The sequence below is a fragment of the Coregonus clupeaformis genome, chromosome 35 (genome assembly GCF_020615455.1).
Source record: "Coregonus clupeaformis isolate EN_2021a chromosome 35, ASM2061545v1, whole genome shotgun sequence".
Taxonomy (NCBI): domain Eukaryota; kingdom Metazoa; phylum Chordata; class Actinopteri; order Salmoniformes; family Salmonidae; genus Coregonus; species Coregonus clupeaformis.
The window spans coordinates 780,307-808,194 of NC_059226.1; the positions used below are offsets into that span (position 1 = coordinate 780,307).

At 43.8% G+C, this 27,888-nt stretch overlaps 2 protein-coding genes, 1 non-coding gene and 1 pseudogene across 3 annotated transcripts; 2 read left to right on the forward strand and 2 right to left on the reverse strand.

The window, feature by feature from the left end:
* Positions 1-11: 11 nt before the first annotated feature.
* On the reverse strand, positions 12-8,467 carry LOC121550285 (beta-galactosidase-like). The gene is given in 17 exon segments (XM_045210733.1): positions 12-1,104; positions 1,518-1,757; positions 2,096-2,227; positions 2,587-2,700; positions 2,821-2,910; positions 3,454-3,528; positions 3,744-3,834; positions 3,836-3,854; positions 4,195-4,235; positions 4,659-4,780; positions 4,987-5,045; positions 5,485-5,665; positions 5,857-5,951; positions 6,047-6,107; positions 6,313-6,463; positions 7,135-7,304; positions 8,341-8,467. Coding segments are annotated over 17 exon segments (1,950 nt in total). The 5' UTR covers positions 8,395-8,467; the 3' UTR covers positions 12-849.
* trnat-agu lies at positions 3,271-3,344 on the forward strand. Its single transcript has one exon. It is a non-coding gene; the product is annotated as a tRNA-Thr (tRNA).
* A 169-nt stretch (positions 8,468-8,636) lies between the features above and the next one.
* LOC121550283 (coiled-coil domain-containing protein 86-like) lies at positions 8,637-10,955 on the forward strand. The gene is made up of 4 exons (XM_041862474.2): positions 8,637-9,272; positions 9,445-9,574; positions 9,957-10,031; positions 10,336-10,955. Exons 1-4 carry the CDS (start codon positions 8,710-8,712, stop codon positions 10,474-10,476), a joined length of 909 nt encoding a protein of 302 aa, XP_041718408.2. The 5' UTR covers positions 8,637-8,709; the 3' UTR covers positions 10,477-10,955.
* Positions 10,956-13,215: 2,260 nt separating this feature from the next.
* On the reverse strand, positions 13,216-26,660 carry LOC123482664 (annotated as a pseudogene).
* Between the last annotated feature and the right edge of the window lie 1,228 nt (positions 26,661-27,888).

The following is a 27,888-nucleotide window of genomic DNA, read 5'->3' on the forward strand; positions in this document are numbered from 1 at the left end:
AATCATTATTGCATTCACCACATTTTATTAAAACATTTATAAATCAAAAAGTACAGCATGGTTTGTGCCTGGACATTAAACACATTCAAATTAACAAAAATGATAACAACCAAAATACAAGGAAATCCCAAAGTATTTGAAATCATCAAATTGTGCAAAAGAAGCATATCAGGGTTCCAGCTGAACACAATAACTTCATTTACAAGACGCACCCAATGGTTCATTACAGAAATCAATGAAAACATAATATCCCTGCAGTTAGGTGGCACACAATAAGGCACAGATCATTTGGCACACGTCCTTCCCAACCATGATTCCCCAATTCACAACATAGGGCAGGATTTAATTCAAGGTGCGCTATAGCACAGTGCACTATAAGAGACTTTTAAAGGTAATTTACACTTGAGCAGACATGCCAGCGTTTACCATGAATGTGATCTCTGTGAACATGCCTTTAAAAGGCGTATTGTCAGCTGCATAGTGCACTGACATAAAAAGAAAACCAGCAGTACTAGGGACCTCCAGGCTCATGATTTGAGCACCACTGACCTCAACTTACATTTAGAGTACTACTCAAGTTCATAGCACTTCTAAATGACTCATTTTCCTTAGTGAACTTGAGTACATTTCCAGACAAACATACTGTTCAAATGAGGCATACTTAATTCCCTTTGAATACAGATGCTAGTGTAAACAAAGTCATGTAGGGTTTTAAGACACTGAATTGTCAAATAGAGGTAATATTAGAGGTACAGCCACCCGTGATTAAATTACAAACATTTAAAATGATCAGTGCAAAATAGATCACTTCCAGATACATACAGTAAGTGCATTTTTGATCAGTGCTCATCATAAGAGATCCTCTTTATGGAACAGCGCCCTCTGGTGTTTGTGGTCAGACTTAACGGTGGCGTTCAGGACCGGGGTGTTGGCGAACTCCACGGTACAGGGCCCGGGGGTGCATGGGTCCCCCTCCAGCTCCAGGACGGTCACGTTGTTGGGCGCGGCCGTGCTCAGGATGCTAGCGGGCACGTACAAGGTGATTTGTGGGCCGCGAGCGGGCCAGTAGCGGCCCAGGTTGAAACCGTTGATCCACACCTGGCCCTAGTGATAAAAACAAAACATAAAGGAATAGCATTTTAAAAAATACTAGAAATAATGTACGTGTTCGGGATTCAGTAGTGTCAGGGACCATGAACAAGTTGTATATTGCACCAGGGTATGTGAAACTAACGTGGTTCAGCAAACCACGCTTACGTGATGAGTAACCTTGCCTGAGATATGAAGAGGTGTGTCTAAGGCTAATGCCTAGGCTTTAGCTCAGAGGGCTAACACAACAGTCTTGTCAGCGCACAGATGACACAGGTCAGTTACATTAGCTATAAGGCCATTTGCAGTTGACTAGTCAGTCACATTATCTATAAGGTCATTTGCAGTTGTGGTCCCTGCTCAGGAACAACATACAATAGAGCCATTCAACAAACAATTAAAATCTACTTAAAAAGGTAAAACCCCACCTTTCTCCAGTCAGGGAACTGGATGTAGGTGTCCTGGGGCAGATCTGGGATGCCACCGGGGATGACGAAAGTGCCCCCATAGAAGGAGGGGACGGAGAGGGGTGAGGGTGGTGGAGGACCAGCCTCCCTAGAGCCCATCTCCCAGAGAAGACCCTGGCTAACAGCCTGGTCGATGCTGAGGCTGTAGACAGCCCAGCCGGTGAGGATGTCGGCCCCCAATGTCAGGTTAGACACCAGGCCCTGTAGAGAGAGAAAGAGAAAGAGAGAGAGAGAGACAGAGAGAGGGAAGGAGGGAGTCAAAACATCATAGTCATGTATGTGTGCATAGGACACTTAGGGTTGGATTCCCAGACTCAAAATAATACTAATGGTGGGCTAAAAAGCAGGTTCAATTCAAATTCTACAAAGTGCTTCTTAGTCCAGAACTTTGCTTAATCTATTTCCAAGCAACCAGCTCATAATGTTCAGTGGGACCGAATAAGGTTCTGTAGAATTAAGTAGCTAATGGAAGGGTGCTGTATTAATGGTGGTTACTCAGGAGAGCCAGCTTTAAATAACTGTTGAAAAGAACATCTTGCCTTAAAGTCGTTGATGTCTTTCCCATAGTTGACTCGGCCCATATTCTCCACCAGTATGTCCACCTGACTCCCAGCCTTCCCAGTCACATTAATGGTCAGGGCCTTGTCCCTCGCTAGGATCCCAGCAGCAACCTGATGACAGACCATATTGAATTACAACAGACATTTTCCTTTTTTTGAAGAACCTGAAGACTTTTCTCTCTTCCTCTTTTGAGATAATAATCAGTGCCTCAGTCTGACTTTGTATGAATGACAGTGATCACCAACTGGTTCTTGAAACCTACATGCTGTGCAGGTCTTGGTTCCAGTCCAGCACTACAACACAGATTTCACTAATCAAGGTCTAAATTGTGTGTTCTAGTGCTGAGCCCGGGACAAGAACCTGTCCTCCTTGGACAAGAATTTGTGACCATTGACCATTATTGAGCACCAACATGTTAACTTGCAGCAAACCAAATGAATTGCAGGGGAAGTTTTGATGACTAACTCACCCCGTCGACTGATACATATGCCCGATCATGGACTCCATTCAGTGGTGAGGAGAGAGGGGTGGGCTTACTGCAGTCCACAGGCAGCTTGGTCCGATAGAGGACGAACCCAAACGGCTTTTGGAGAGAAAACAAATAAAGCGAGCAAAGCCTCTCAGCCATTTTGGATCATAACAACCATAGCTGCTTACACTTAGTGCAGAAAAGGACAGACCGACGTTGAGCTTGTGGACGTACTTGGTTCATCTCAATGAAGGTCAACGGGTAGAGGCTTTTCACCGGACCGGAGAAGGACAGTATGTCTAGAGCATCGACTACTGTGTGAAGCTGAGGAGGCAGAAAGAAACACATTCTGTTGGAATCTACTGGATTCTATTCTACACTGTCTACACTCCATGCTCAATCAACACAAGAGGAAAAAGAGAAAAGATCCATTTGCTTGTAGAGTATTATGATATGCCTATGATACAATGTATTTTTTAATAATACAATTACTTTCTATGCCTTTGATATGTGGTTGTCCCACCTAGCTGTCTTAAGATGAATGCACTAACTGTAAGTTGCTCTGGATAAGAGTGTCTGCTAAATGACAAAAAAAATTAAATGTAAATATTGCAACACTTCTCCACACTGTGTGCAATGTGTCAACAAAGTCAGGTAAAGGTAATGGTAAAGACATTTCTATCTGGCGCTGTGGCTTAGTTGGTTAAAGCGCCTGTCTAGTAAACAGGAGATCCTGAGTTCGAATCTCAGCAGTGCCTTTTCTTGCATTTCATTGTACTGTGTACACTTCTCTTTAATCCATGCATATGACAAATAAACGTTGATAAAAATGTTAACTCAAATGTTTAATGTCTGAAGATTATTTACCTTCTTCATTGGCACAGCTCCGTAGGCATATTTAGGTGTTGATGGAGGCACGGGTCCCTCTGGTATCTTCCGATACTGTTGAGGGAAAATACAGGTGGATATGACATCATTAGGTAATCATTTGTAAAACTGACCGATTTACCTTTAATTACTACCCATTTCAAGCTTATAAGAAGTCAGGGTACTAAAATGCTGACCATAGAAACTTTTGCTATAAAAGTCACGAGAAAGCATAATCTAATCAAACATATTGTATGTATGACATGTAGTGTGATATCTCTGTTACCAACCATTTTGATGACATCCTGGATGGCAAAATATTTGTCAGTGAGGTCTCCTGCCTCAGTGAGTGGAGCGTCATAGTCATAACTAGTAGGCTGGGGCATAGGGGCTATTGGCACCTGAGAGTATGAAGAGACAAACGTGATTTTATACAACGGGTGGGTCTAATCCTGAATCCTGATTGGTTAAAACCGCATTCCAGCCGGTGTCTATTCCACAAGTAACCACCGGCTAAATCTATGACGTTAAAATGCCTATTTACTCTGTTCCATCTGACTGGACTAACGTCTCGGGCCTAACAACACCCGTGCCAATATATCCTCCAAACACCGGCTTCTTGGGCAATTTCACTTAAATAAACTAATCTTCACATCATGGCCAAACACAAATAAAGTGAAATAGATTGGGTTCTGCAATAGAGCGCTAGAGAATATGGGATCATTGAACAATTTGACTCACCATTCCAGTATCCAAAATTGGTTCCTCCAATAAACATGTATCTGCAGAGAGAGAGGTTTATAACTAGTTGTCAACAGCTGAAAAATCTCTGTGCCTTTTTTGATGTTAAATGTTTCATGTGTGATGATGTCAACACATATTCCTATCAATCATTGTTGGTTGGTGAACTAATTATTACTTGATCTACCATTTAGGCGGGGCGGCAGGTAGCTTAGTGGGTAAGAGCGTTGTGCCAGTAACCGACTAGAGCGTTGCCCCGAGCCGACTAGGTGAAAAATCTGTCGATGTGCCCTTAAGCAAGGCACTTAACCCTAATTGCTCCTGTAAGTCGCTCTGGATAAGAGCGTCTGCTAAATGACTAAAATGTAAATTTAAAGGTCTGTCATTCGAATCTATCAAATCAATCAATCCATCTCGCTGTCTATACCCAATATCCATCCATCTATCCATCCACCATGACTCACAGATTAACGCTGGCTCCGATGGCGAGGATCTCGTTGAGGGACTTGGCCACGATGGCGGTGGACACTGTAGAGTGATGCTCTCCCCAGTGGTCCAGCCAGCCGGTGTAGAACTCAGAGTTCACCTGCAACACAGGATACAGTCAGCACTATCTGGCCATGCTAGAGAGGACAGAAGTGTGTTGGACTTTTACCACTAACATCTAACGACATGTAGTTATTGTTTGTGTGCGTCTGTAAGTTGTTGTTCGTATAAGTTTGTATCTGGAGTGGAGAAAAAAATTATACAAAATAATATAAAAAATAAACATCTAATGACAGAGACGCTTACCAAGGGTCCATGGGGCTCTGCCTGTCTCTGGGCATCAAATGCAGCAGACACATTCCCACCTGTTAAACAAATACAGACGTATACAGACAGACAGAGACAGTTATTGAACAATGCTGGATGAGATGGTATAACACATGAGTCATAGATTTCTAAGGCGCAATGAGTCAACACGTCTGTTTTGGCAAACAAAGGAAATAGGCTAGGTTAGACGTCACATGATCAACAACCACCCAACAGCACGGTCAGATCTAAGACAGATAGATACCATACCAACTGAACACCCCTATGCTTCTTCAAATCATACCTGTTCCATTAACCAAGTATCCCAGGCATTTCACTGAAAAATTATCACCATTGACCTTTGTTGTGTATATTTTGACTTGAATCAGTTCCCCCTTGACACTGATCTAAGGTCAGTCTTGCCATTTCCCCTATTATCAGTATGGTAGTGATTTGGGAAATATAATCTGATCCTAGATCTTTGCCTCAGAAGCCTACCTGGGCCAAAATCCACAGTGGCGTAGAGGCCCTGCAGAGAGCCACACTTGAGGTACCCGACCCCAGCCCCATCTGTGGTGAACAGCACCACGTCATTCCCCAAGTGGGAGCGGAACAGACTGGTCAGGTGACGCAGGTAGTTGTAGTCACAGGCAAAGTAGCTGCCGTACTCATTCTCCACCTGAGAGAGAAGGGGAGGAGGGGGAGGGAGAGAGAGAGATGGGCTCTTGTTGAGGAGATGAGAGGCAATGTTTGACAAACAGTCTTCTATTGAATTGTAGAGATTTAAGGCACAATATGAAGTTATCTGAACTTTTGCTATTGATTCCCCAATTAATTTTGTATTAATCATTGAATATCAACATGACTCACCTGAACAGTGATGATGGGTCCACCGTTCTGATAAAGGAACGGTTTTATCATTGGCAGTAGCTTGCCCATCCACTTATCAACAGCCGCAATGTAATCTGAAACAAACGGATTTAGGTGTCATAAAAACACAATTCTTATATTGTAATACTAATAGAATGCATTGCATTCTCATCTGACGGTCAATACACACCTATATCTGAGGAACGTAGGACAATGTCTTTCTTGTGGAGCAGCCAGGCAGGCAAGCCCCCCTAAAGACCAGGTCATGAAATTGGCAAATTATCACACAGTCCGTCAAGAAATACACGGCTGATGTAGAAGTGCCGTTACTACATTGTGACTGATCGTCTTCCGTAAACAACTTGAAATACAGGCACAATTTGCCAACATTATTACACATCATATCATCAACTTGTATATTTATCATAAAACAATTGTTTACAGTCATTCTCTCACCATATCCCACTCTCCACAGATGTAGGGCCCAGGCCTCAGTACAACCAGCAGACCAATGTCTTGGGCCAACTGCAGGAAGTGTTCTAGATCCCTGTCCCCACTGAAGTTGTACTGATCCGAGGTGGGCTCGTGGAAATTCCAGGGGACGTACCTGGAATGTCAAATGTCATTTTTCAACCAAAATGGATAATGAAGTACTATTTAAGTCCATACCACCGGATAGTAAATCATAGCTCTGTCTGAGGTTTACGGCCCACCAAAGGAATTCTGTTGGGTTATCAACATTTGGAGGTGATGTGACTAAATGGCTCTGTCTTTGAATTACTTGATCAACATCAATTCTATGTACCAATTGGCCACTGAAATGACTAACTGAAAACTAGAAGGAACATTTAAGACACTCATCTAACTGGTTGGCATTCAGTGTATTTATGACATAGTGGCCAGTCTACATTTGTCTGGCTACCCAGACTCCTTGTTCCAGCTAAACGCTACTCCAAGCCTACGGACGTAAGTTTCTTCTCCACAATGAGTCTGGATCTGAGTATACCTCCCGACCGTTCACCGAATGAGAACACATTCTGGGCCGTCTGATTGGTCCAGAAACCAATGGGTTGGGCCAGAGCCAGAACACACGTGAGTAAAGAGGCGGATTGATACTCTGATTGGTTAGAGACGATCCAATCGCTGATGACATTGTTTTGTACAACGCCCCTCTTCACCACAAACAACTTCAATTATGACAGTCTCAGACTAAAGTATGTAGCGAACGACAGAGCAGCGAAATAACTTAGTGTGAGTCGTCAGGCTAAGTCTACATACGTCTGAATGGCGTTCAGTCCGGCCATATACATCTTGAGTAGCCTGTCTTTCCAGTAGGCCCTGGGGATCCTGTTGTAGTGGATGCTACCGGAGATGTAGCGGAACTCTTCCCCATCCTTACGGAAGCAGTCGTTCTTGTAGTCCACACTGAAGGTCTGCGGCACCCCAAGCTGACAGATATTTAAACAAAGTAAGGGTCACATATAGTAGTTTTAAATCCGGGGGAGCCATGCAGTCAATGTGCTGTTTTTTATGGCTACATCAAAGTAACTTTAGAGAGATAGTTGTCTGAGGGAACGCATCTTGAGAGCAATTGGTATAATTTCATTGCAGTCATGTAACTGTTCTGTTACAGTTTCAGCTTTTTATGGTGAAGGGGTGATTTATCAGGTGATGGCACAAGGTTGGCAACAACGTGACTGCCAATCTTTGTCCTCTAGTCAAGTGATGTTGCTGGGTGTATAAAATGAAAAGGCCTACATCGCGATGAAAATGAATACAGAGAGCAAAAGAGGACATTCTAATGCACATTTATGTTATTCATTTATATGGCTTAATTTGTATAATTTATATGGCTTAATTTATTAATTTATATGGCTAGATCAACCACAGACAGAAGGGGTAACCCTGACACTTCACAGGGGCTATAAAGCTGAAGCATCCGTTTAGAACGTTCTCACCACCAAATATATGGTAGTGAGAGGAAGTCCAGTCAGGGGTAGTGTGAGAGGATGAAACTAGGTGAAACTGGGCCGACATTCAGCGTTTTTCTTTTCTGTTCACAAAACTAGAATCTGTTACGAACACAGTGCACTATGTTTAATAGACTTGACGCTTTGCCAAAGTTGAAAAGGTCTACTTCTCGATTAAAATGAATACAGAGGGGAAAAGAGGTCATTCTAATGTACATTTACGTTATTAATTTCTATGGCTTGCAGTAGATCAACTGTGATAGTTAATGTCAGCTAAACAGAGTTTGAAATGTTGCTAGCTAGCTACTTTGAAAGCAATCAACCCAGATATGCTAAGTCAGTGCACCAGCGGGTAAATGGTTCAAGGAACCTGCGATTAGTTCAAGTTATAGGCTAATCTAAACATCATTCAAAATTTAAGTTCATTCCAAAAGGAGGCTTGCCATCTGTCTGTTTTCTTTTCCCACTAATTCAGTCTAAGCTATTACGATATTATCTATGTAAGAGTACTTACTGTACTTGCAAAGAGGGAATACAGTAGCACAACTCCAACTCTTGAGCAAACCATGTTTGAATCTCGTGATCCACTGACTGAATAACTGAACGTAAACAGATGAGATGCGGAAGTTTTGTCATATTGTCATGTGACGATGTCTGTTATGACAGTACCGATGCCTTACCAGTAGGCGGCAGTCTCACGGAATGCCCAAGGCACAAACTGTATTGTCGTACTTCCTGTCATCTCTTCTCCCTCGGTGGTGGTTCGCATCATAAACACACACGTGGGCTTTTGAACTCTGCTCAGTTTGTCGCTTCTGAAGGTCTGTAATAACAACATATGTATTGATTATTGGTGGTCACAACGTCATATCATTTGGACAACATGTCGACAAGTGAGAAAATAACACCAAACGAAGGACTGGAGGCCGAAGAGGACGAGTTGCCTCCTCCCGTTGTGACTCGAACTCGTAGCGGGCGCAGAGTACGGACCCCAGCTGTGTATCTTGACTCTGAAGTACCGAAGACTCCAACACGCCGAACAAGGAAATCTGTCATTCAAGAGTTACCGAATGAGAATGCAGAGAACCAGACGGAACCCGAACCAGAGGTTGTAGTCGTGGTACCCGTTGCCGACAAGGCTCGTGAGAAAAAACTTCCAAGCAGCGAGTCCAAATCAAATGCATTGGCAACAGCTGAGGCATGTACAGAACCAGTAAAATCAGACACGCATGTAGAGAAATCATTAGGTACAGTTATTCCAGCCGTGTCACATAATTGTAACGAGAAGGAAAACAAGGCTGGTCCCGTACCAATGGAGACCTTTCCGGACCGCCCAAATAAATCGGCCAAAAAGAGGACTCGTTCAGAGTCAAATGAGAAACTTGCCCTGATACCTTTGGGGAAACCGAAATCCGGACGGGTATGGAAAGACCGCAACAAGCAAAGGTCAGTAGTGGCATATTGGGTCATATAGGGGCAAGTTGCAATAGCCTACAATGTATTAACTGCATGCATATGCAAACTATTACTAGTCAGCCCAGCCCATGCAAACACTGTGCCTATGGTGTCCAGAAATTGTTTATGAAATGTACCTCTATAGAATTGCTTTGTTTTTCAGGTTCTCGGCTCTTGTAAGAGATAAGCCACTGTGCTCCTCCTGGGAGAAGAAGATGGAGGCCAAGCGAGAGAAGGAGCTGGTGAAGAAATATTCAGTGCAACTGAAGGAGGACAAGGCCAGGGAGAAAGAGGTCTGTGTCGTCACCTGTTCACATTAGTGCTCTAACATCTTAAAGTAGTGCTTAGACTGCGTTCAAAACAACTGGAAACTCGGAAATCTCAGACCAGTGCGTTCAAAACAACTGGAAACTCGGAAATCTCAGACCAGTGTGTTCAAGACAACTGGGAACTCTGGCAGAAAAAAACGAGCTCTGACTGGGGGAAATCGTTTTGAACTCAGGCCTCTTTCTAGAGCTCCGACCTGAAGCTCACTGACGTCGTGATTTGACCTCGTATTTTTCAGAGTTCCCAGTGTTATTGAACACACATCATTAGAGGTTGGCAGTGCAACTGTGATTGTTTAGGCGTCCCCTCATGATGTAATTGTTTGCGGGTATCTTTCATCCCTTACAGGAAAAGAGGAAGCGGCATGAGGAGAACTTAAAAAGGCGAGCTGAGAACGAGAGGAAGGCGGAGGTTGTGCAAGTGGTAAGGCAACACACACACAGCCCCACGTGATCCCAAATGAGATGGAGTCTTTGTTTCTCACTGTAACCTACATGAGCCAGGCAGATCTCTATTGCTGACTTCATGGGCCGTATGTATCAATTGTCTCAGAGTAGAAGTGCTGTTCTATCAGGTTCCCCCATGTCCATGTTATCTTGTTCATTTGTGATCTAAAAGGCAATACTGATACTAAATCAGCTCTCCTACTCTGACGCTTGATACATATGGTCCCAGGCTAAGCGCTACATAATTTTGTATCTTTCCCTGTCTGAATTTTCCATCCCAGATCCGGAACACAACAAAGATCAAGAGGATGAAGAAGAAACAGCTGAGGAAGATCGAGAAGAGGGACACACTCGCCATGCTGCAGAAATCACAGCCCAGGAACCCAAAAGCTGCACGGAAAGGTGGCAAAGGGGACAAGTAGAGGGAGTGCACAGGTTGACTGATGGGACATTCAGATCTAGAGCCCTGTTGAGAAGCACCCCCTAGGCACTTCATGTAGATATGAAAGAACCAGTCAGAAAAGGAGCTTGCTCCACACATTGACCCGGTATTGCAGTTCCCCCAGGATAAAAAGGCGATCGAGCTTTCCATCGATAGGCTAGGTGGAATTTTCACCATTGCTTCAAATCTATCCAATCCTTTCAGATCTACACAGTGCCTAGGGAGGGCCGATATGGCTATCGATGCTCGCTGTTGGAACTGGAGCGCATGGGCAGCAAACCCTTTCAAAACAAATTACCACCTGTGGAGCATTGCAGATGCAAAAAGTGCCTCCTACCTCTATTCTGCGGAAATCCAAACGTGGGCTGGAAGAATTCTTATCTTTACTTCAACTTGTACTATGTTTTACTGGAGCGTAATCCAATATTCCATTAAACAAACAATTGTTCTATACATTTATACAAGTGGGTCTCCCAACCTTTTTCTTTGTGGTCCACTACATCACCATTGCAAGCTTTTTGCCCACTTTAGTGTGTTGCATTAGAGGAATGATGACGTTATACAGCAAGTGTGCACTTCTCCAGTCAGGCTTTATTACATCACCCTGCAAAGCTGTTATACTCAGCGCACTGACCAAGATCCATAACAGAGAGAATGAATGGGCATAAAAAGATAGGACACTACGACGAATGGAGAAACAAGATGTAATTATTGAAAAAATGAATAAAAACAGATTAATAAAAAAGACAGTGAAAGAAACTAAACTCACAGACCATATAAACAATATGGCAGTACAATAATGATGAACATTCAACTCTTAGACGGGTACAAACTCTGGTTTGACAACTGATGTACTGATATTGTGAAGCAACCGTTTGTATTTGAAGAAAAAAAGCACAACCATTGTGTGGCGTCTTCACAGCAGTAACTTTTGTTGTGCAAACAAACTGTTGGATCACAACTGTTCAGTCAAATGTATTGTACATCAGTTGTACAGGGCCAGGGAGTAGGAGACAATGCAGAAGTGATCAAACAAGTTACAGTTGACTTACAATTAATGGACAATCCAGTTCTAGGAGAAAAACAGTAATGTTCTATTTCAGAAAAACTGGGAGTTCTCTCTGACCTTAAACACAATCACCATACTTAGATCTAACTATAATTATCAATATTATTAATAGCACTAATTATTACTTCATTTGATATATACACAAATATTAGCAATGTTCTGTTTCGCTTTGTATTCCTTTTTTCCTCGATCTCAAACACATTTTTTAAGTACACTTGAAAATAAAATGGGATTTATCTTATTTTTGGAACTCACAAACCTCGCACTCAAGCTCACATTCTGTACAAGTGCACACACACACACACTTTAGTTCATGTAGATTAAGAGTAATCTCCCCTGCATCCCTATTATTTTATAGTGCACTACTTTTGACCAGGGCCAATAGGGGTCTGGTCAAAAGAAGTGTACTATATAGGGAATAGTGTGCCATTTAGGAAGCATCCACACACCCACTAAATTACTAGGCCACTATTCCAATGTGTTTTGGTCGAGTCTGCCTCACAAACTTAACCCTAATAAAAACTATAAGGCTACGCTAGATTGTTTTGCTGTTGAAGAGGTGGTGGAAGCCATATTTGGGATGTAGGGAGTTGTAGGAACTGTTTAAATAGTATTTTATGACGATACATCCTTCATTTAGCCGATTCCGCTGCTTCGAGAGGGATAACAGGCTCCAAGCCCAAACTATCCTTGTGCAAAACAGCCACAGCAGAGAAGCTAATGTGATGTCACCAAGTTCTAGAGAAGGACACTCATTCTCAAACACACGCATTCATTTTCTCACTCTCACATGCAAGCGCACACACGCGGGCTCATGCATTTGTTGCTCACCCCCTTTCTCTCAAACACACCTCTTAAACAGCATTTGTGAAGCTTTGAAAATCTGGCAGACCCAAAGCGGACATAAGCACCAACCCATTGTTATAATAACCCCCCCCCACACAGACATATTCTCTCACACAAACTGTTCATGTCGATATGCGTTTATGCCATGTTCATATGCATTTAGTCCATATCCTTTGGAAGAGGAGCAAGGTAGAGTTAGTGTTTGACATTTGAAGGGTCTCTGTTTGATAGTGTTAAATCGCTAGAATCTAACAACCAGACTACACCTTTCTGCCCCCAGTCTTTTCTACGGCTAACATAGCGAGGGTGAGAGGGTGAGATAAAGAGAGGGTGAGAGAAAGAGAGGGGCAAAGGAAGAAACAGAAAGTGGCTCTAAAGGGAGATATCAAATCATCGAAGTGAAGATGAAGCTTTCCCTAGCTACAGATCTAGGATCAGCTTTGGCTCCTCCAATCCTAACCTTAAACATTAGTGGGGGAAATGCAAAACTGATCCCAGATCAGCATCTAGGGGCAACTTGACCCTACACGGAAGATGAAGGCAGAAGAAAGCAGGTCTGTCCCCCTGTCCGGTTGCACTTTCCTACTGTCCTGCAGGGTCTCACAGCCCCTATGCACACCATCCTCACAGAGAGTGATAGGGGAGAGGTACCATTACAACCCAAAATCTATCCTGAAAGAGGGAGGGTTGGGGTTAAACAGTGTCGATACCCAGTTTACCCCTTCTTCAATTGGGGAAAAAGGGTGGCTTGGCCTTCCATGTTCCAAATGCCTGGGTTAGTACAATTTGCTGATGGGGGGGGGATCAATATATATCGGGGCACATGTCCCAGTTGCCGAGGTCCTTCGCCTCCCAGTAGCCCCCCTTGTAGACGTGCATGGACTCTCCCGTGACGGCGTCCTCGGTCCGCTCGAACCACATCGCCTCATAGTTGTCCTGGTGGACGCCTGACGGAAATAACAAGAAAAAGAACGAGTTAATCTATTGAAAGAATCATAGATGTTGAGGACCAGCCATGGAAGCTTTGGGAAAGGAACTTCTGCATCAAGACCATATAAAAGAAGGATGAGATCAGGGGTTTTCTGTCACTGCTTGAGCAATGATTATGACAGTATTGGCTCATCCCTCTTTGGTATGATCCTGGAGAACCGGAACATTAGAACAATACGGTGACAAGGACAACATTGCTGCAGTATGGTGGTGTCTAGCTACAATAGTTCCCAGAGTTCATTTCTAGTGCTACAACATTTCACACATACGAACGCCGTGAGACTTTGGGAACTAGTATTTCTCAAACAAGTGATACTGCAACTACTAGAGCTTCTAATAGGAAGGAGACACAAACTACAGACAAATAACAACAGAGGAGGAGACTGAGAGAAAGAACAACACTGGCGTTACTTGCTTTTGACCGCAGCTCCATAATGACCTTCCATGTCATCCACTGGGGGGGGGGGAACAAGATGTAAAGATATGATGGTTGATGTGGAAAATGCATCTAAATAGGTGTGAGAATGAAATCATGTGTGTGTGTCCCAAACTATTAATACTTGCTTTGATACTCTGAGAGGGGCGGACCACGTGGGGCTGCAAAAGGGAAGACTGACAGATGAGTATGTGAGTGTGTGGATAGAAATAGACAGTGGTATAGAGAGGAAGAGAGTAGAGGGCTACTTGCTTGGAGTGTGAGGTGGAGAATCATCTGGGTCCGCTGAAGGGGGAGAGAGGAACATGAAAAATTGACAAGAAAGGAATAAAATGATGAAAAGAAGAGGGGAAAGAAGACTGTCCATAAAAAAAGAACCTACAACCTAACCAAATAAATGTATTTAATATACGATGATACTTACTGGTGTGATGTGCAAAATTAAAGCTAGCCTACTTTTACTACGCTACTGAGCTGTTTGCCACCACTGGACATTGCTGCATATCAAAAATAGTTTTCTTCAAAACATACTTTAAACATTCCTCTATTGAGTATTAGAATTCAAATGTGCATTTCACAGCACAAGAACAAGTCGTTTCTAGGCATAGCCTGGAAATCTGGGTTGTATTCAATAGACAGCGTAGGTAGAAAAACGTCCCGAAACAGGGAGGGGACTTCCTGAACTTGTCCAATAAGAAACTCTTGTTTTTGTTGCTAAACATTTTGCTACAGTGTGCACTAATGAATACGACCCTGGTTTTGATTGACTAGCATATTTGCATCACAAGAAAGCTAGCTAGCTAGTATTTGTCTAACTACCTTTGTCTATATACACACACACACACACACACACACACACAATCTAAACGGAAAGTGATAGACGGATCAAGTGTCAGAAAGGGAGGGAATAAGAGAGCGAAAGGGTGGAGAAAGCGAGGAAGATGGACAGAGGAAAGGGGGGGAGTTAGTGGTACTTGCTTTCATCTGAAGCATGGCTCGCTTCCCGTACCAATCTCCACTGCATCGGCTGAACACAGCACAAACCAAGGATGGATGAACAAAGAAAGCGGGAAATGATGAGATGAGGTGATGGATAGTCAGAGGTATTAAATACACCTACCTTGTGAAAAGTGGATTGGATCATTTGTGAGAGAGAGAGTAAAGGTAGAGTGAGACAATAGGGAGAAAAGACGAGGAAGAGAGGAGTACTTGCTTTTCAAAGGCGAGTCAGTGATGAAAGAGTCCTCAATGACAGCTTGGGGGACAGAGAGACAGACAAACGTGTGAAAGACAGACAGACATATACAGTTGAAGTCAGAAGTTTACATACACTTAGGTTGGAGTCATTAAAACGTTTTTTAAACCACTCCACACATTTCTTGTTAACAAACTATAGTTTTGGCAAGTCGGTTAAGACATCTAACTCTGTGCATAACACAAGTACTTTTTCCAACAATTGTTTACAGACAGATTATTTCACTGTATCACATTTCCAGTGGGTCAGAAATTTACATACACTAAGTTGACTGTGCCTTTAAACAGCTTGGATAATTCCAGAAAATGATGTCATGGCTTTAGAATCTTCTGATAGGCTAATTGACGTCAATTGGAGGTGTACCTGTGAATGTATTTCAAGGCCTACCTTCAAACTCAGTGCCTCATGGGAAAATCAAAACAAAATCAGCCAAGACTTCAGAAAAAAAATTGTAGACCTCCACAAGTCTGGTTCATCCTTGGGAGCAATTTCCAAACGCCTGAAGGTACCACGTTCATCTGTACAAACAATAGTACGCAAGTATAAACACCATGGGACCACGCAGCCGTCATACCGCTCAGGAAGGAGACGCGTTGTCTCCTAGAGATTAACATACTTTGTGCGAAAAGTGCAATCAATCCCAGAACAGCAGCAAAGGACCTTGTGAAGATGCTGGAGGAAACAGGTACAAAAGTATCTATATCCATAGTAAAACGAGTCCTATATCGACATAACCTGAAAGGCCGCTCAGCAAGGAAGAAGTCACTGCTCCAAAACCGCCATAAAAAAGCCAGACTATGGTTTGCAACTGCACATGGGGACAAAGATCGTACTTTTTGGAGAAATTTCCTCTGGTCTGATGAAACAAAAATAGAACTGTTTGGCCATAATGACCATCGTTATGTTTGGAGGAAAAAGGGGGTGGCTTGCAAGCCAAAGAACACCATCCCAACCGTGAAGCACGGGGGTGGCAGCATCATTCTATGGGGGTGCTTTGCTGCAGGAGGGACTGGTGCACTTCACAAAATAGATGGCATCATGAGGAAGGAAAATTATGTGGATATATTGAAGCAACATTTCAAGACATCAGTCAGGAAGTTAAAGCTTGGTCGCAAATGGGTCTTCCAAATGGACAATGACCCCAAGCATACTTCCAAAGTTGTAGCAAAATTGATTAAGGACAACAAAGTCAAGGTATTGGAGTGGCCATCACAAAGCCCTGACCTCAATCCTATAGAACATTTGTGGGCAGAACTGAAAAAGCGTGTGTGAGCAAGGAGGTCTACAAACCTGACTCAGTTACACCAGCTCTGTCAGGAGGAACTGGCCAAAATTCACCAAACTTATTGTGGGAAGCTTGTGGAAGGCTACCCGAAACGTTTGACCCAAGTTAAACAATTTAAAGGCAAAGCTACCAAATACTAATTGAGTGTATGTAAACTTCTGACCCACTGGGAATGTGATGAAAGAAATAAAAGCTGCAATAAATCATTCTCTCTTATTATTCTGACATTTCACATTCTTAAAATAAAGTGGTGATCCTAACTGACCTAAGACAGGGAATTTCTACTAGGATTAAATGTCAGGAATCGTGAAAAACTGAGTTTAAATGTATTTGGCTAAGGTGTATGTAAACTTCCGACTTCAACTGTACAAGAGGAGAAAGGGACAGACTGGTAGACAGAATATGAACACAGACAGCTCTAGGACGACACTCACTTTTTCTTCCCTCAAACCTGCCTCCATCTCATTTCCCTCTCTCTAGCTACAATAGAAGCCAAAAGAGCACAGACTCCTCATTCAAGTTAATGGGGAGTACTTGCTACTCACAAGCACACAGGAAATGGATCTTGCTCCCATCTTGGGCATGTCCCAATAATATCCTGCACTTGTTTACTACTCCACACATTGGATTGGTGAGGCATTGGTTAGTGGGCGTCTCCACCATGTTTCTTATACCAGTCATTTCCTTTCAAATAAGTATAGGAAAGTCAACAAGTGAACACTAAGGAAGGAGAGATAATTGGGGACGTAGTCCTTCTTGCACCTCCATCCCTCGCCCTCCCTCTTCTTACCGTCCCTCTGCTACCTCCACCCCCCTCTGCCCCCTCCTCGGGCAGGTTGGCTGCACGCTGGGCCTCTCTCTCCCTCTCGCGGCGGACGCCCCTCTGCTTCTCCTCCAGCCGTTGCTTCTCGGCGTTGGCCTCGTCCCACCGGCCCGCCTCCATCAGCTGCTGGTCAGGCCGCCGCCGGCTGTCGGTGGGCGCCACACCCTCCTCGGGCTCGTTGAGTGTCAGCGCCAGCGACGAGAAGTAGTACATGGTCTCCGCTCCCTCACTGCAGATGGGAGGAAGAGAGGGGATGGGAAATAAAGAGGGGAATGAGGAGAGAGAGAGAGAGAGAGGAGGAGGAAGTGGAAGGGACAGATAGGAAAGAGAGAGAAAGACCAAAGATGAGATGATTGAAAAAGCCGTCTTCTTTGACACACCAAATGTATTTTTCGGTTGCTGCACCTCTTCAGCAAAAACACACCCACACAACCTCACCCACCCCCACACTCTACTCACGGTAGTGGGTTCTTTTTCCAGAGCTCCTTGGCTTTGAGCGTCTGGTAGACGGTCTTCTGTTTGCCCTCGGCGCCGTTCTCTCCCTTATTGCTCTGCATCACCCTGGAGAACTCCATCTTCTCATCCCACGTCCCTGACAGCACATAGTGGGCCTTACCCTCCTTGTCTGTCACCACGCCAGTCACCTTCCTGGCCACGTCTCTGGAGAAGTAGCTGTAGGGGGCGAACTTGAGATGGCAGCGGTCGCCGGTCCGGTGGTTCACCACGTCTATCTCTCCCGACTGAGAAAACCAGAGAGAGAATGGAATGTGTAGTTCACCAAAATAAATCTTGAATGTTTTTTTTTTTATACTTGGAATTGGTCTAAAATCTCCTAACGCCCATTGTAGGATCTGGATGCGTCTATGCCAAAGATTGAGTGTGACATTTTTCTTACCTGGTCGATCCACAATTTGCCCACAATGATGTTGTGTACTGTTGTAGTGACTTTCTTCCACGAGTAGTGATTGTTGCTCTTCTCAAACATACATTGGATAGAACCTGTGGAAGATGATTACACCACAGCAAAGATGTAAAATGCCAACTAAACAAAAAAATAAAAAAGAGTATGATGGAGACATTCGCTGGCAGCTACCAGTCCTCACACACTGCCTTACCCAGAGGCATGATGGAGAGGTATTTTCCCCTGAACTTGCTGGCGAGGGAGATCTCCTGTCGGAGGGTCCAGCCTCTCTCTGAGATGGCATGATGAGCCGCTGCAGGCGGGTGGTGACTCACCTGGAGGAAGGGATAGAGGAGGATTGGGTAGGGGCTATATTACAATTGGAGTCACTTAGCACAGTGTTTCGCAACTGCAGTCCTGGGGACCCACAAGGTACCATTTTTCTTTCTAACTGTGCACTAAAACACCTGATTCGACTAATCAATGGCTTGATGATTAGCCGATTACTTGAGTCAGATGTGGCTGTGCTGGGCTAAAACAACATATTTAAACAATTTATGCAAATTAGTTTCATAAGAGTGTGAATGTGGGAGTAGAGTGCAGTTGTTTCCCACAGCTGCCACTAGAAGGTGTTTTCCTCTCAGTAATTCCCCAGGGAATGGAGTACCACAGCATGAGTCATAAAACCCAGAAATGGTTCCAATGCGTTTTTTCACCATTCATTTTTCCATCTGGGATTTTAGAACTACTTCATATAAGGTCTGGGTTTCGTGTAGGCTACCCTGGCGTGACGTTTGATAACCGTGCAAATCTCTCTCGACAAGGTAACTTTATGAATAATTAGCATAGCACATTTTATTGAGGCAATTGAGGCTAATATATTGATAAAACTCATGGCTATCAAAACATCACGCCAAGGTAAGCATACACCAAACACACAATTCATTCGATTTTTTTGTAAAATTCCGATGTGAAAAATGAATGGCGCAAAGACCACTGGAACCATTTCCGTGTTTTTATGGGTATTATGTGGCGGACTATTGGAATATGCTACAAGCAGAACAGGACGTTTCAGCACCACAGGTTATTGACAACGCTGTGACTCTTGACAGTTCTCTGACTAACTGGCTGTTTGTACCCATAGATGCCCTCTCTGTAAATGTACTGTGGGAATTGTAAATGAGTAATTATTTTCCTGTATTTGATTTACTGTTGATATGAATTGATATGTAATAAACATGATTGTATGTGCGGGGAGACGCAGACAGATGCATTCCCTTGGGGAAGGGAAACAGGAGTTAACCATGTATGTTTAAGTAATATATTTAAATAAGTAGTATATAATTATCTGTTGTAACCAAGTACTGATGTTCTTACCTTTGACCTGTTTAACTGCCAGTATCAAATGTCTGCCAGTGTTGAATGTTATGGTTAATGTTTGACGCCAGACTGGATTCGAGGACAGTGATAATGGATCTGTGACACTTTCGCAGCGACTTCCTGCAAGCCTCTCGGGCTGGTGTTTACAGAACATTTGATGCTGTGTGATTAATATTTAAGGGCCTGCTCTGCTTTTGTTCTGGGAGGGGTCTCCTTGTTGCAACTTGTAATAAACCGGATTGATTTTGGATTGATATGATCAAATTGTTGTGATGTCAATTCGTGGTTTATTGAATGTGTATTGGTTTTAAAAACATATAGCCATTTCTGTACATCATCGACAGTAAAGGAGCACTGTAGATGCAAAGCTTCTTCTCTCCTACTCTCTCTCTGCCCCCTCCCCTCTTAGCCCCTCACCCATTTGAACCTGTAGCCCTCTCCCCCCCTTCTGTTTTTCCAATTCCTCTCTTTCCCAACCAGTCATTCCCCCATTGCCCACCCTCCCTCCTTTCCTACCAGTCATCCCGTGTCCCCCCTCCTCCTTTACCTGTTCGCACAGTGAGCGGTAGCCGCTCTCCTCAGCCGGTCCAGTTCGTAGGTCTCCCCAGTAGGGGGTTGAAGGGTTTCCTGTGCGGTGGACCGTAGTAGAGTAGGGACGATACGGTGAAGGCAGCCACGTAGCACAGCTGCTCCAGAGAGCTCTGGCATTTAGCCGCCTTATCTAGGAGCTCGTAGTATTCTAAGTCCTCGGACAGACGCTGGAGCATGGAGATTGGTTGCGTTGAAGTTCACCTGAGAAGGGGAGAAAAGGGGAGAGGAAGAAAGGAAACTTTGAATGGAAGGGGCAAAATACAGGTAACTGGCAAAATAAAGGAACACTGACATAAAGTGTCAATGCGCCTTGGGATTGATTCTACAAGTGTCTGGAGCTCTATTGGAGGGATGCAACACCATTGTTCCACGGAAATTCCATCATTTGGTGTTTTGTTGATGGCGGTGGAAAACGCTGTCTCAGGCACCGCTCCATAATTTGCCATAAATGTTCAATTGGGTTGAGATCTTGTGACTGAGACACACACACACCCTTTAAAACCCCCTATGCTCCTTTAAGACCTCTTTCAACATCACAGATCTCTTCTTCTAGCCATGGTAGCCAAAATAGTTAGGCAACTGGGCATTTTTATACATGACCCTAAGCATGATGGGATGTTAATTGCTTAATATACTCAGGAACCATCCTGTGGAAGCACCTGCTTTCAATATACTTTGTATCCCTCATTTAAACAAGTATTTCCATGGCAGTTACCTGTAGATGCATTTCACTCCAGAAAGTCGTTCCCTGCCTTCTGCACTCGTTCAATACAATGCAGAGCTGAAAGCAACGGTTAGGGTGTGCTGCAATAGTCTACAGTCACACGTGTTTCTTACAGGCATGGGGGATCTTGGAGAGCTCCTTGCCGATGCAGTTCTTCATGATGCTCCAGAGGTTCAGAGAATAGTTGGGCTTGTCTGGGATTTTGGTCCGCCTCTTCCTCACTGGCTCCACCTCCAGGGACTGGGGGCGACTCAATTGGACCCCAACGACTGCTCGTCACAAAGCTGTGGGCGGCCAAAGAAGAAGGCAGAACAAACAAAAACAATTATTTCAAGGACAAGTAAAGCAAGTAACTAAAAAAATATTTAACTTAAAACACAGTGACAGACTCACCGACTGGTCATCGATTCCAGTCTCAATGCTGAGACCACTGACGTTACTTCCTGACCTTCTGAGTGGAAGAGAAAGAAACAGAGATATATAGAGAGAAAGAAAGAATTGCATTTGACCAATTACAGTTTGCCTTTTTAAAAGCTCAGTTTATCACTCATAAAATACCATGCCATTTGTATTGATGAAAGAGAGGTTGAGAGAGAAGGAAGAGAGCGAGAAACAGGACAGATCAGATCGAGTAAAAAGAAAGAGGTAAAGGTGTGCTGACCTATGATACTTGGGGTCGGCCGGTACAGTGATGAACGCTGGGTCCTCCATGGCGTCAAAGAACTCATTCTCATCATCCTCGTCGCTCGCGTCGCCCTTTACTGAGCCCGAACCTGAGAGAGAGGAAGAAAACTAAATATTATGAACGAGAGTGGGGTTGTAGATTCACTGGTTGACTTAACTAGCATGCTAACAGTCAGTTTGGGAGTTAGGGAGTTAAAAGGTAAGGGGTCACAGAGTTAATGTAACAGTTTGTTCGGGGTCTGAGGTGATGCCTTACTCTTGCTGTCCAGGGTGGGGTTGCTCTGGGAAGGGGCGTACGGTGGCTCCTCTGAAGGCCCTCTCCAGGTGGTTGTGTTGCTTGGCTAGCTGCTCCAATGTTTCCTCCAGTCTTATCCTCTGGTCCCGCTCCGAATGCAAGGCTTTCTGCCACGCTACTGTGGGCCTGGGCCAGGGCCAGGAAGTCTCTGCACGCCTGGGGGGAGAAACGTTAGAGGAATGTCAGGGAAACGTCACAGAAACGCTTTAAGAACATTCACACAACACCACAAAGCCTCGTAAATGTTTGTGTAACAGTCAAGGTACAGCTGTCTTTACTATATTATTAGACTACTTTATTAGACCTACACTGTATTCTATGTACAATGCTTTGTAAACCAGTTTTGCCTTTGCATACTATAAAAACTATAACATCAACACGCACGTTGATCATAGCGTTGGAGGTGATGCGAACAACGTGGCTCTCTCCGTCACCTGCCGGATCTTGCCATCCGTGTCGCCTCCCAGCCGCACCTCCTCCAGCTCTGACAGGGACCTAGGACAGAGGCACAGCCAAGGAGCGTAAGCCAGTCCCTTCAACCCATCCCCTCAGCGCATCCCTTTCAGTATGTAGTACATCTCATTTGTTTATTCACTCAAGACTACTCTGCAACCAAGACAAATATCTGGTCCATACCAAAATCTTAGCCCTTATCTGGCCAACCAGTTACTATGCGCTTGTAAGGATAGAACAGAGCAATAGCTTTTTGCATCCGTTGATGTGTTCTATGTGTGTGGTCAAAGTTATCTTCCATTACTATCGATTGTCTATACATGGGGATTCAACCAGTTGTTTATTGTAAGGTTTGTGTGAGAGTGATGGGTTGACCCCTGACCTTTGGAGGGCGGAGCCGTGCTTGGCAATGAGGTCATTGCAGGTGCTCAGGTCTTCCACCTTGCTGCCCAGCGTGCGTAGTGTGGACTGGACCTCTGAGTTAGAGTTACGTGCCCCTCCGGCCTGTCCCGAGGTAGGGGGTGAAGTGGGACACTCATCACCAGAGTCGTCTGGAGAAGAGAGAAAGGAAAGGGTTGAACACACACACACACACACACACATAGTACCAGTTACAAGTTTGGACACACCTACTCATTCAAGGGTTTTTATTAATTTTTACTATTTTCTACATTGTAGAATAATAGTGAAGACATCAAACTATGAAATAACACATATGGAATCATGTAGTAACCAAAAAAGTGTAGAATGTGAAAATAGTACAATAAAGAAAAAACCCTTGAATGAGTAGGTGTTCTAAAACTTTTGACCGGTAGTGAGTTATATATATATATATATATATATATATATATATACACACACATACACACTGGGTGGGTCGAGACCTGAATGTTGATTGTCTGAAAGATGACAAAACATTATTTATTTTTTTACATTCTATCAGAATGATAGCCCCCACCCCATCAATTTTACTGGGGTTATACAGTAAACTGTAAAATAACCTCCTCTTTCTCAAAGGAACATGAAGAAACACATACAGTATACACTCCACTCAGACAGCCCCCTCAACCCTCCTTTCCGTACCCTCTCTCTGTACCCATCACAGACTGTTCTACACAGACAAATCCCTTCCTCCTCCCTCTCCCTCCTCTCCCTCCCTCACCAGACTCAGCCTGATTGCGGACCGCCTTGGCCTTGGCCAGCTCTAGGGCGGTGATCAGCGCGCGCTCCACCTCAGAGCTGGCCTTCAGGTGGTAGGTCTGCGCCCGCCGTTGGAGATGACAAAGTTGCACGAGTCCTCCACCGCGATGTTGGCTGTGGCCAGGTTGATGGTGCCCGGCACGTGTGGCCCATCTCCGCCTGGGTCCTGGGGAGAAACAGGAGAGAGAGGGTGGGTTTAACTAGTGTCAACTCCTGAAAAAGTCAACTCTGTAACCAGTCAACTCCTGAACCAGCTCCTTATCCAGTCAACTCTTGCTTGTAGCGCCGCGCCTGGTCCAAAAACATTCCCTAGACCCCTAACCTGGTCCCCTTCAGTGTTTGCTCATCAAGGAACCATATAGGAAGCAATATGGCAGAAGCTTCTCTAAGCCTACTGGAAGACAATTTCACCTACCCGGTTTATTTTCTCTGCAAACACCAGAAATAGGGGATAGAGACTAGGAATATGTTCAGACTGAGGTAGCCTTAGGCTAGTTGGAGCAAAATTGAGTAACCTAATTTTGGACAACAATGCTCTCTGTTCCACATTAATGTTTTCTTTGACATTCCATTAAGTAAAGGTCTCTGATTACAGCCAGTTTAACCAGGAACCATTATGATTACACCAGCAAAGAGGAGGGGGGGACCCAATACTCAGACTACAGGGAACGTGGCAATAGAAACCAGCTGACTGATGGTTCAGTGTGGACTATTGGCTATTGTGACCTAACTAATTTGTTCATATGGAACAAAGCAATCTAGCCTAGTGTTGGAAAAACATTTCATTGCACCATTTCTGGTTTGGCAATTTTGCATGATTGCAAAAACCTTTGAGCAAATGTCTCGCTAAATGCAGTCTTGGCAAGTTACTCGAGAGAAAACAACCTCATTGGAAAAAAGACTCAGAGATAGGAACATGAAAAGTGTGTGAATTGTTGGATGTGCTTATCACCAGACTCTAAATTGTTAGGCAAACAGTACTGTTCACGCAACACACACACAGCGTGCTTGGAGTGGGAGGTGAATGGTACACAGTCTGGAGGTGAATGGTACACAGTCTGTCTCCAAAACCCATTAAACAAACACGACTCATTTTACACAGCCCTGTGAAGACATGATGACTCCCCCACAGAGCTGAAAACACCACTAAGTATTCAGACACCTCTTTGTGGCAAGCAAAACGGAGATGAGTCATGCAATATTGTGACACCATTAAATCGCAAAGAGTTACACAGGGAATCCATGATGACCTCTAGCTTCAATTTCTTTATGATACTGTGCGCCATAGTCAAAACTCATGATAAAGGAGAGCAAGTTGTATTCACCTTGTAGTGCAGGGGAAATGTCAACGCAACACAGAGCAAATCACAGCTATAATGTAACCGTTTATACATTGACAGTGACAAATGACCGTAGCCATATCCCTGGATAACAATGGCATTCTTCTAGATTTTTCCAATAGCGTGTGATTGCAGCCCGCAATTCAGGGCGTTCCTGCATGGTGGCATTCCGGCATCTGTAGGAACGCCCCCCCCCCCATCGAGCATGCCATCTTCATGCTTGTGTGACACTTTTGATATTTTGGGATTTCCCTTGATTGTCTAGGCGATTAAAATGGTCTGGATCAAAGGGGAAATAAAAGTATTATCAGAGTTTTTCAGGCTAAGGACACTGTCTACCGGTATCCTAGGACCTAGCTACAGGTGTTGCCCCCGCCTGCTGTGTACCAGAGTCCTCCTAGCTAACAAGCTAGCTAGCACAGTGTCCTTCGCTCCCACCTGCCAAACACCTGCCCTTACTGTTGTTAACAGAACTGCTGGAAATTTTTCTGGTAACTGTTAGTCTTATCTGTTACAGAGGATGCAAAGAGGTACTATGTCATGTCACCCCATCTCGCCCCATTCTTACCTGTAGTAAGATAGTAAACCGTTGCTCAAGACGAACCATCGTCGCTGGTAGCCCCCTTGATGTAATTCGTCCATTTGAATAGCCATCCTTTGTATGTGTCTCCAGCCGGAGTCGGGGTGGGTGCCTTGGGCTCCGACATTACGACAGCTCTGAGCCTCACTGTAGGCTATTAGATTGGGGCCTAGGGAGATTAAAATGCAGTCAGACAACCTGAAAATAGCAGTGGAAAATCTACAGACTATTTACTAGCTAACTAATCCAAACCTACTTGGGATACGTAGAGGTCTAGTAGTAGACCACGTAAACTGTCAGTGTCAAGTCAGAACAGTTTCGACAGTCACTACAATCAGCATAACCCAAAGGCCGGCAGATGGCGATACTGAGTCGTTTGCGAAAGCGCCATCTACCGGCCTTCGGGCTACAATCAGCAGTCAACACCCGATGCCCGTCACCACTAGCTTACCTGTCAACTGCCTGGCCGTTTGTTAACAGTTTATCATATTGCGTAAATTGATATAGCAAGTGATATCAGCAACTTAGCTAGCTAAGCTGCTAAGTTGTTTGTAGACCAACTGCTGCTAGTGATGTTAACAAGACTTAGCTTGCTAGTTAGCCTGCAAACGTCGTGCTAGATAGGCTAAGCTAGTTACAGTAGCATAACTGCCTAGCCAGTCTTGTCGAGAGCAAGACCATAACAGCAATAACGTTTCCATCCAAACTTTGGCATAACGCTAGAGGATACTAGTTACTACTACACAATTTGCAATGACTATACACTTTACACATTTAAGCACTGTCAGTAGCGAAAATCAACACAAACTCGCTAGCGGCCTAACAACACAGCACAGCCTGGCGCTGAAGTGCAGCATCACACACCGCACTCACGACAATGACAGGCGGATCCACCTCCGCGCTAGCAACCGTCGACCGAGCGTCGATGCAGTTGAGCAGCTAATCAACTCAAGTTTTGCCATAAACAGACACTTATATTATGCTCGTATAGCTAGCTAATTAATGATCCATACAACCAACCAACCTTAATCAGTATGTCGAGGAAAAAACTGACGCAATTTCCTTGGGCTACCGACAACTACATCCGACTATCAGACTGGCCATTTATGTTTTGCATAAACAATTAAAGTAAAATGACAAACGTAGCTATCAAGCTACAACCTTTCCCAATCAAAGTTGTCTTCGCCTTAGCATTAAATGTCACGAACACAATTGATTTCCCAGTTGTTTGTTTACATTTTTTTTTTACAAATCTGTCAACCTACCTTGTATCAATGGGCGAGTTCGTTTTACGTGGGCGGGGTGTGCACATTGTAGACCATTCCATTGGTCCTTAAGGGAAATATCCAGTTGTGGAAAAAGTACCCAATTGTCATAATTGAGAAAAAGTAAAGATAACTTAATAGTAAAGTGTAAATCATTTTTAAAAATCCTTATATTAAGCAAACCAGACAGCACGATTTTTACATTTTTAAATTTACAGATAGTTTAATTTACAAACGAAGCATTTGTGTTTAGTTAAGTCGCTCTGGATAAGAGCGTCTGCTAAATGACGTAAATGTAAAATGTAAATGTAGTTAGTCGGCTAAATTGGAGGCAGTAGGGATGACCAGGGATGTTCTCTTGATACGTGTGTGAATGGACCATTTTCCTGTCCTGCTAAGCATAAAAAATGTAACGAGTACTTTTGGGTGTCAGGAAAAATTTATGGAGTAAAAAGTACATTATCTTCTTTAGGAATGTAGTGAAGTAAAAGTAAAAGTTGTCAAAAATATAAATAGTAAAGTAAGGTTCAGATACCCCCCAAAAAACGTAAGTAGTACTTTAAAGTATTTTTACTTAAGTACTTTACACCACTGCAGGCGATGGGCTATGGTTGGGAGAGTGGGACACTTTTGGGCAAATTCAGCAACAAGTACATTTTTGTTAACTTCTCTATCAGCTGGTCTATTTGAAATTCCGCAGATATTCATCAGAATTCGGCGTGCGCATATTCCAGTGCGGGCGCTGCGATGATGATCTGGTCTATGTTGCTGTCTTCATTGTGTCTTGTGTGGTTTTCGTTGACCTAATCCGGCAGGTTCTCAGACCCTTGTTCATTCAGATTGCCCACCTCTTAGTACGGTAAAACCTGGTCTGGAGCAGTTGGTAACATTAGCCATCACCATCCTCTATGTTGTCGAAGAAGCTGCGGAAGCCAAACGCCTTTTTGAGGTTTCGCGCTGTCACCATTTCAATGTTTCCAGTGAATTTGATGTATGAACAAAAATATAAACACAACATGCAACAATTTCAAAGATTTTACTTAGTTACAGTTCATATAAGGAAATCAGACAATTGAAATAAATAAATGAGACCATAATCTGATGGATTTCACTGACTGGGAATACAGATATACATCTGTTGGTCACAGATACCTTAAAAAAAAGGTAGGGGTGTGGATAAGAAAAACCAGTCAGTATCTGGTGTGACCACCATTTGCCTCATGCAGGTATTACACTTCAAGAGTTGATCAGTTGTTGATCAGTCCAGGAATGTTG

Coding starts and splice junctions, on each gene's coding strand:
- LOC121550283 (XM_041862474.2), top strand. CDS start 8,710: ATGTCGACAAGTGAGAAAATAACACCAAACGAAGGACTGGAGGCCGAA. Junction 9,575..9,956: donor ACAAGGCCAGGGAGAAAGAG/GTCTGTGTCGTC, acceptor CATCCCTTACAG/GAAAAGAGGAAGCGGCATGA. Junction 10,032..10,335: donor AGGCGGAGGTTGTGCAAGTG/GTAAGGCAACAC, acceptor TTTCCATCCCAG/ATCCGGAACACAACAAAGAT.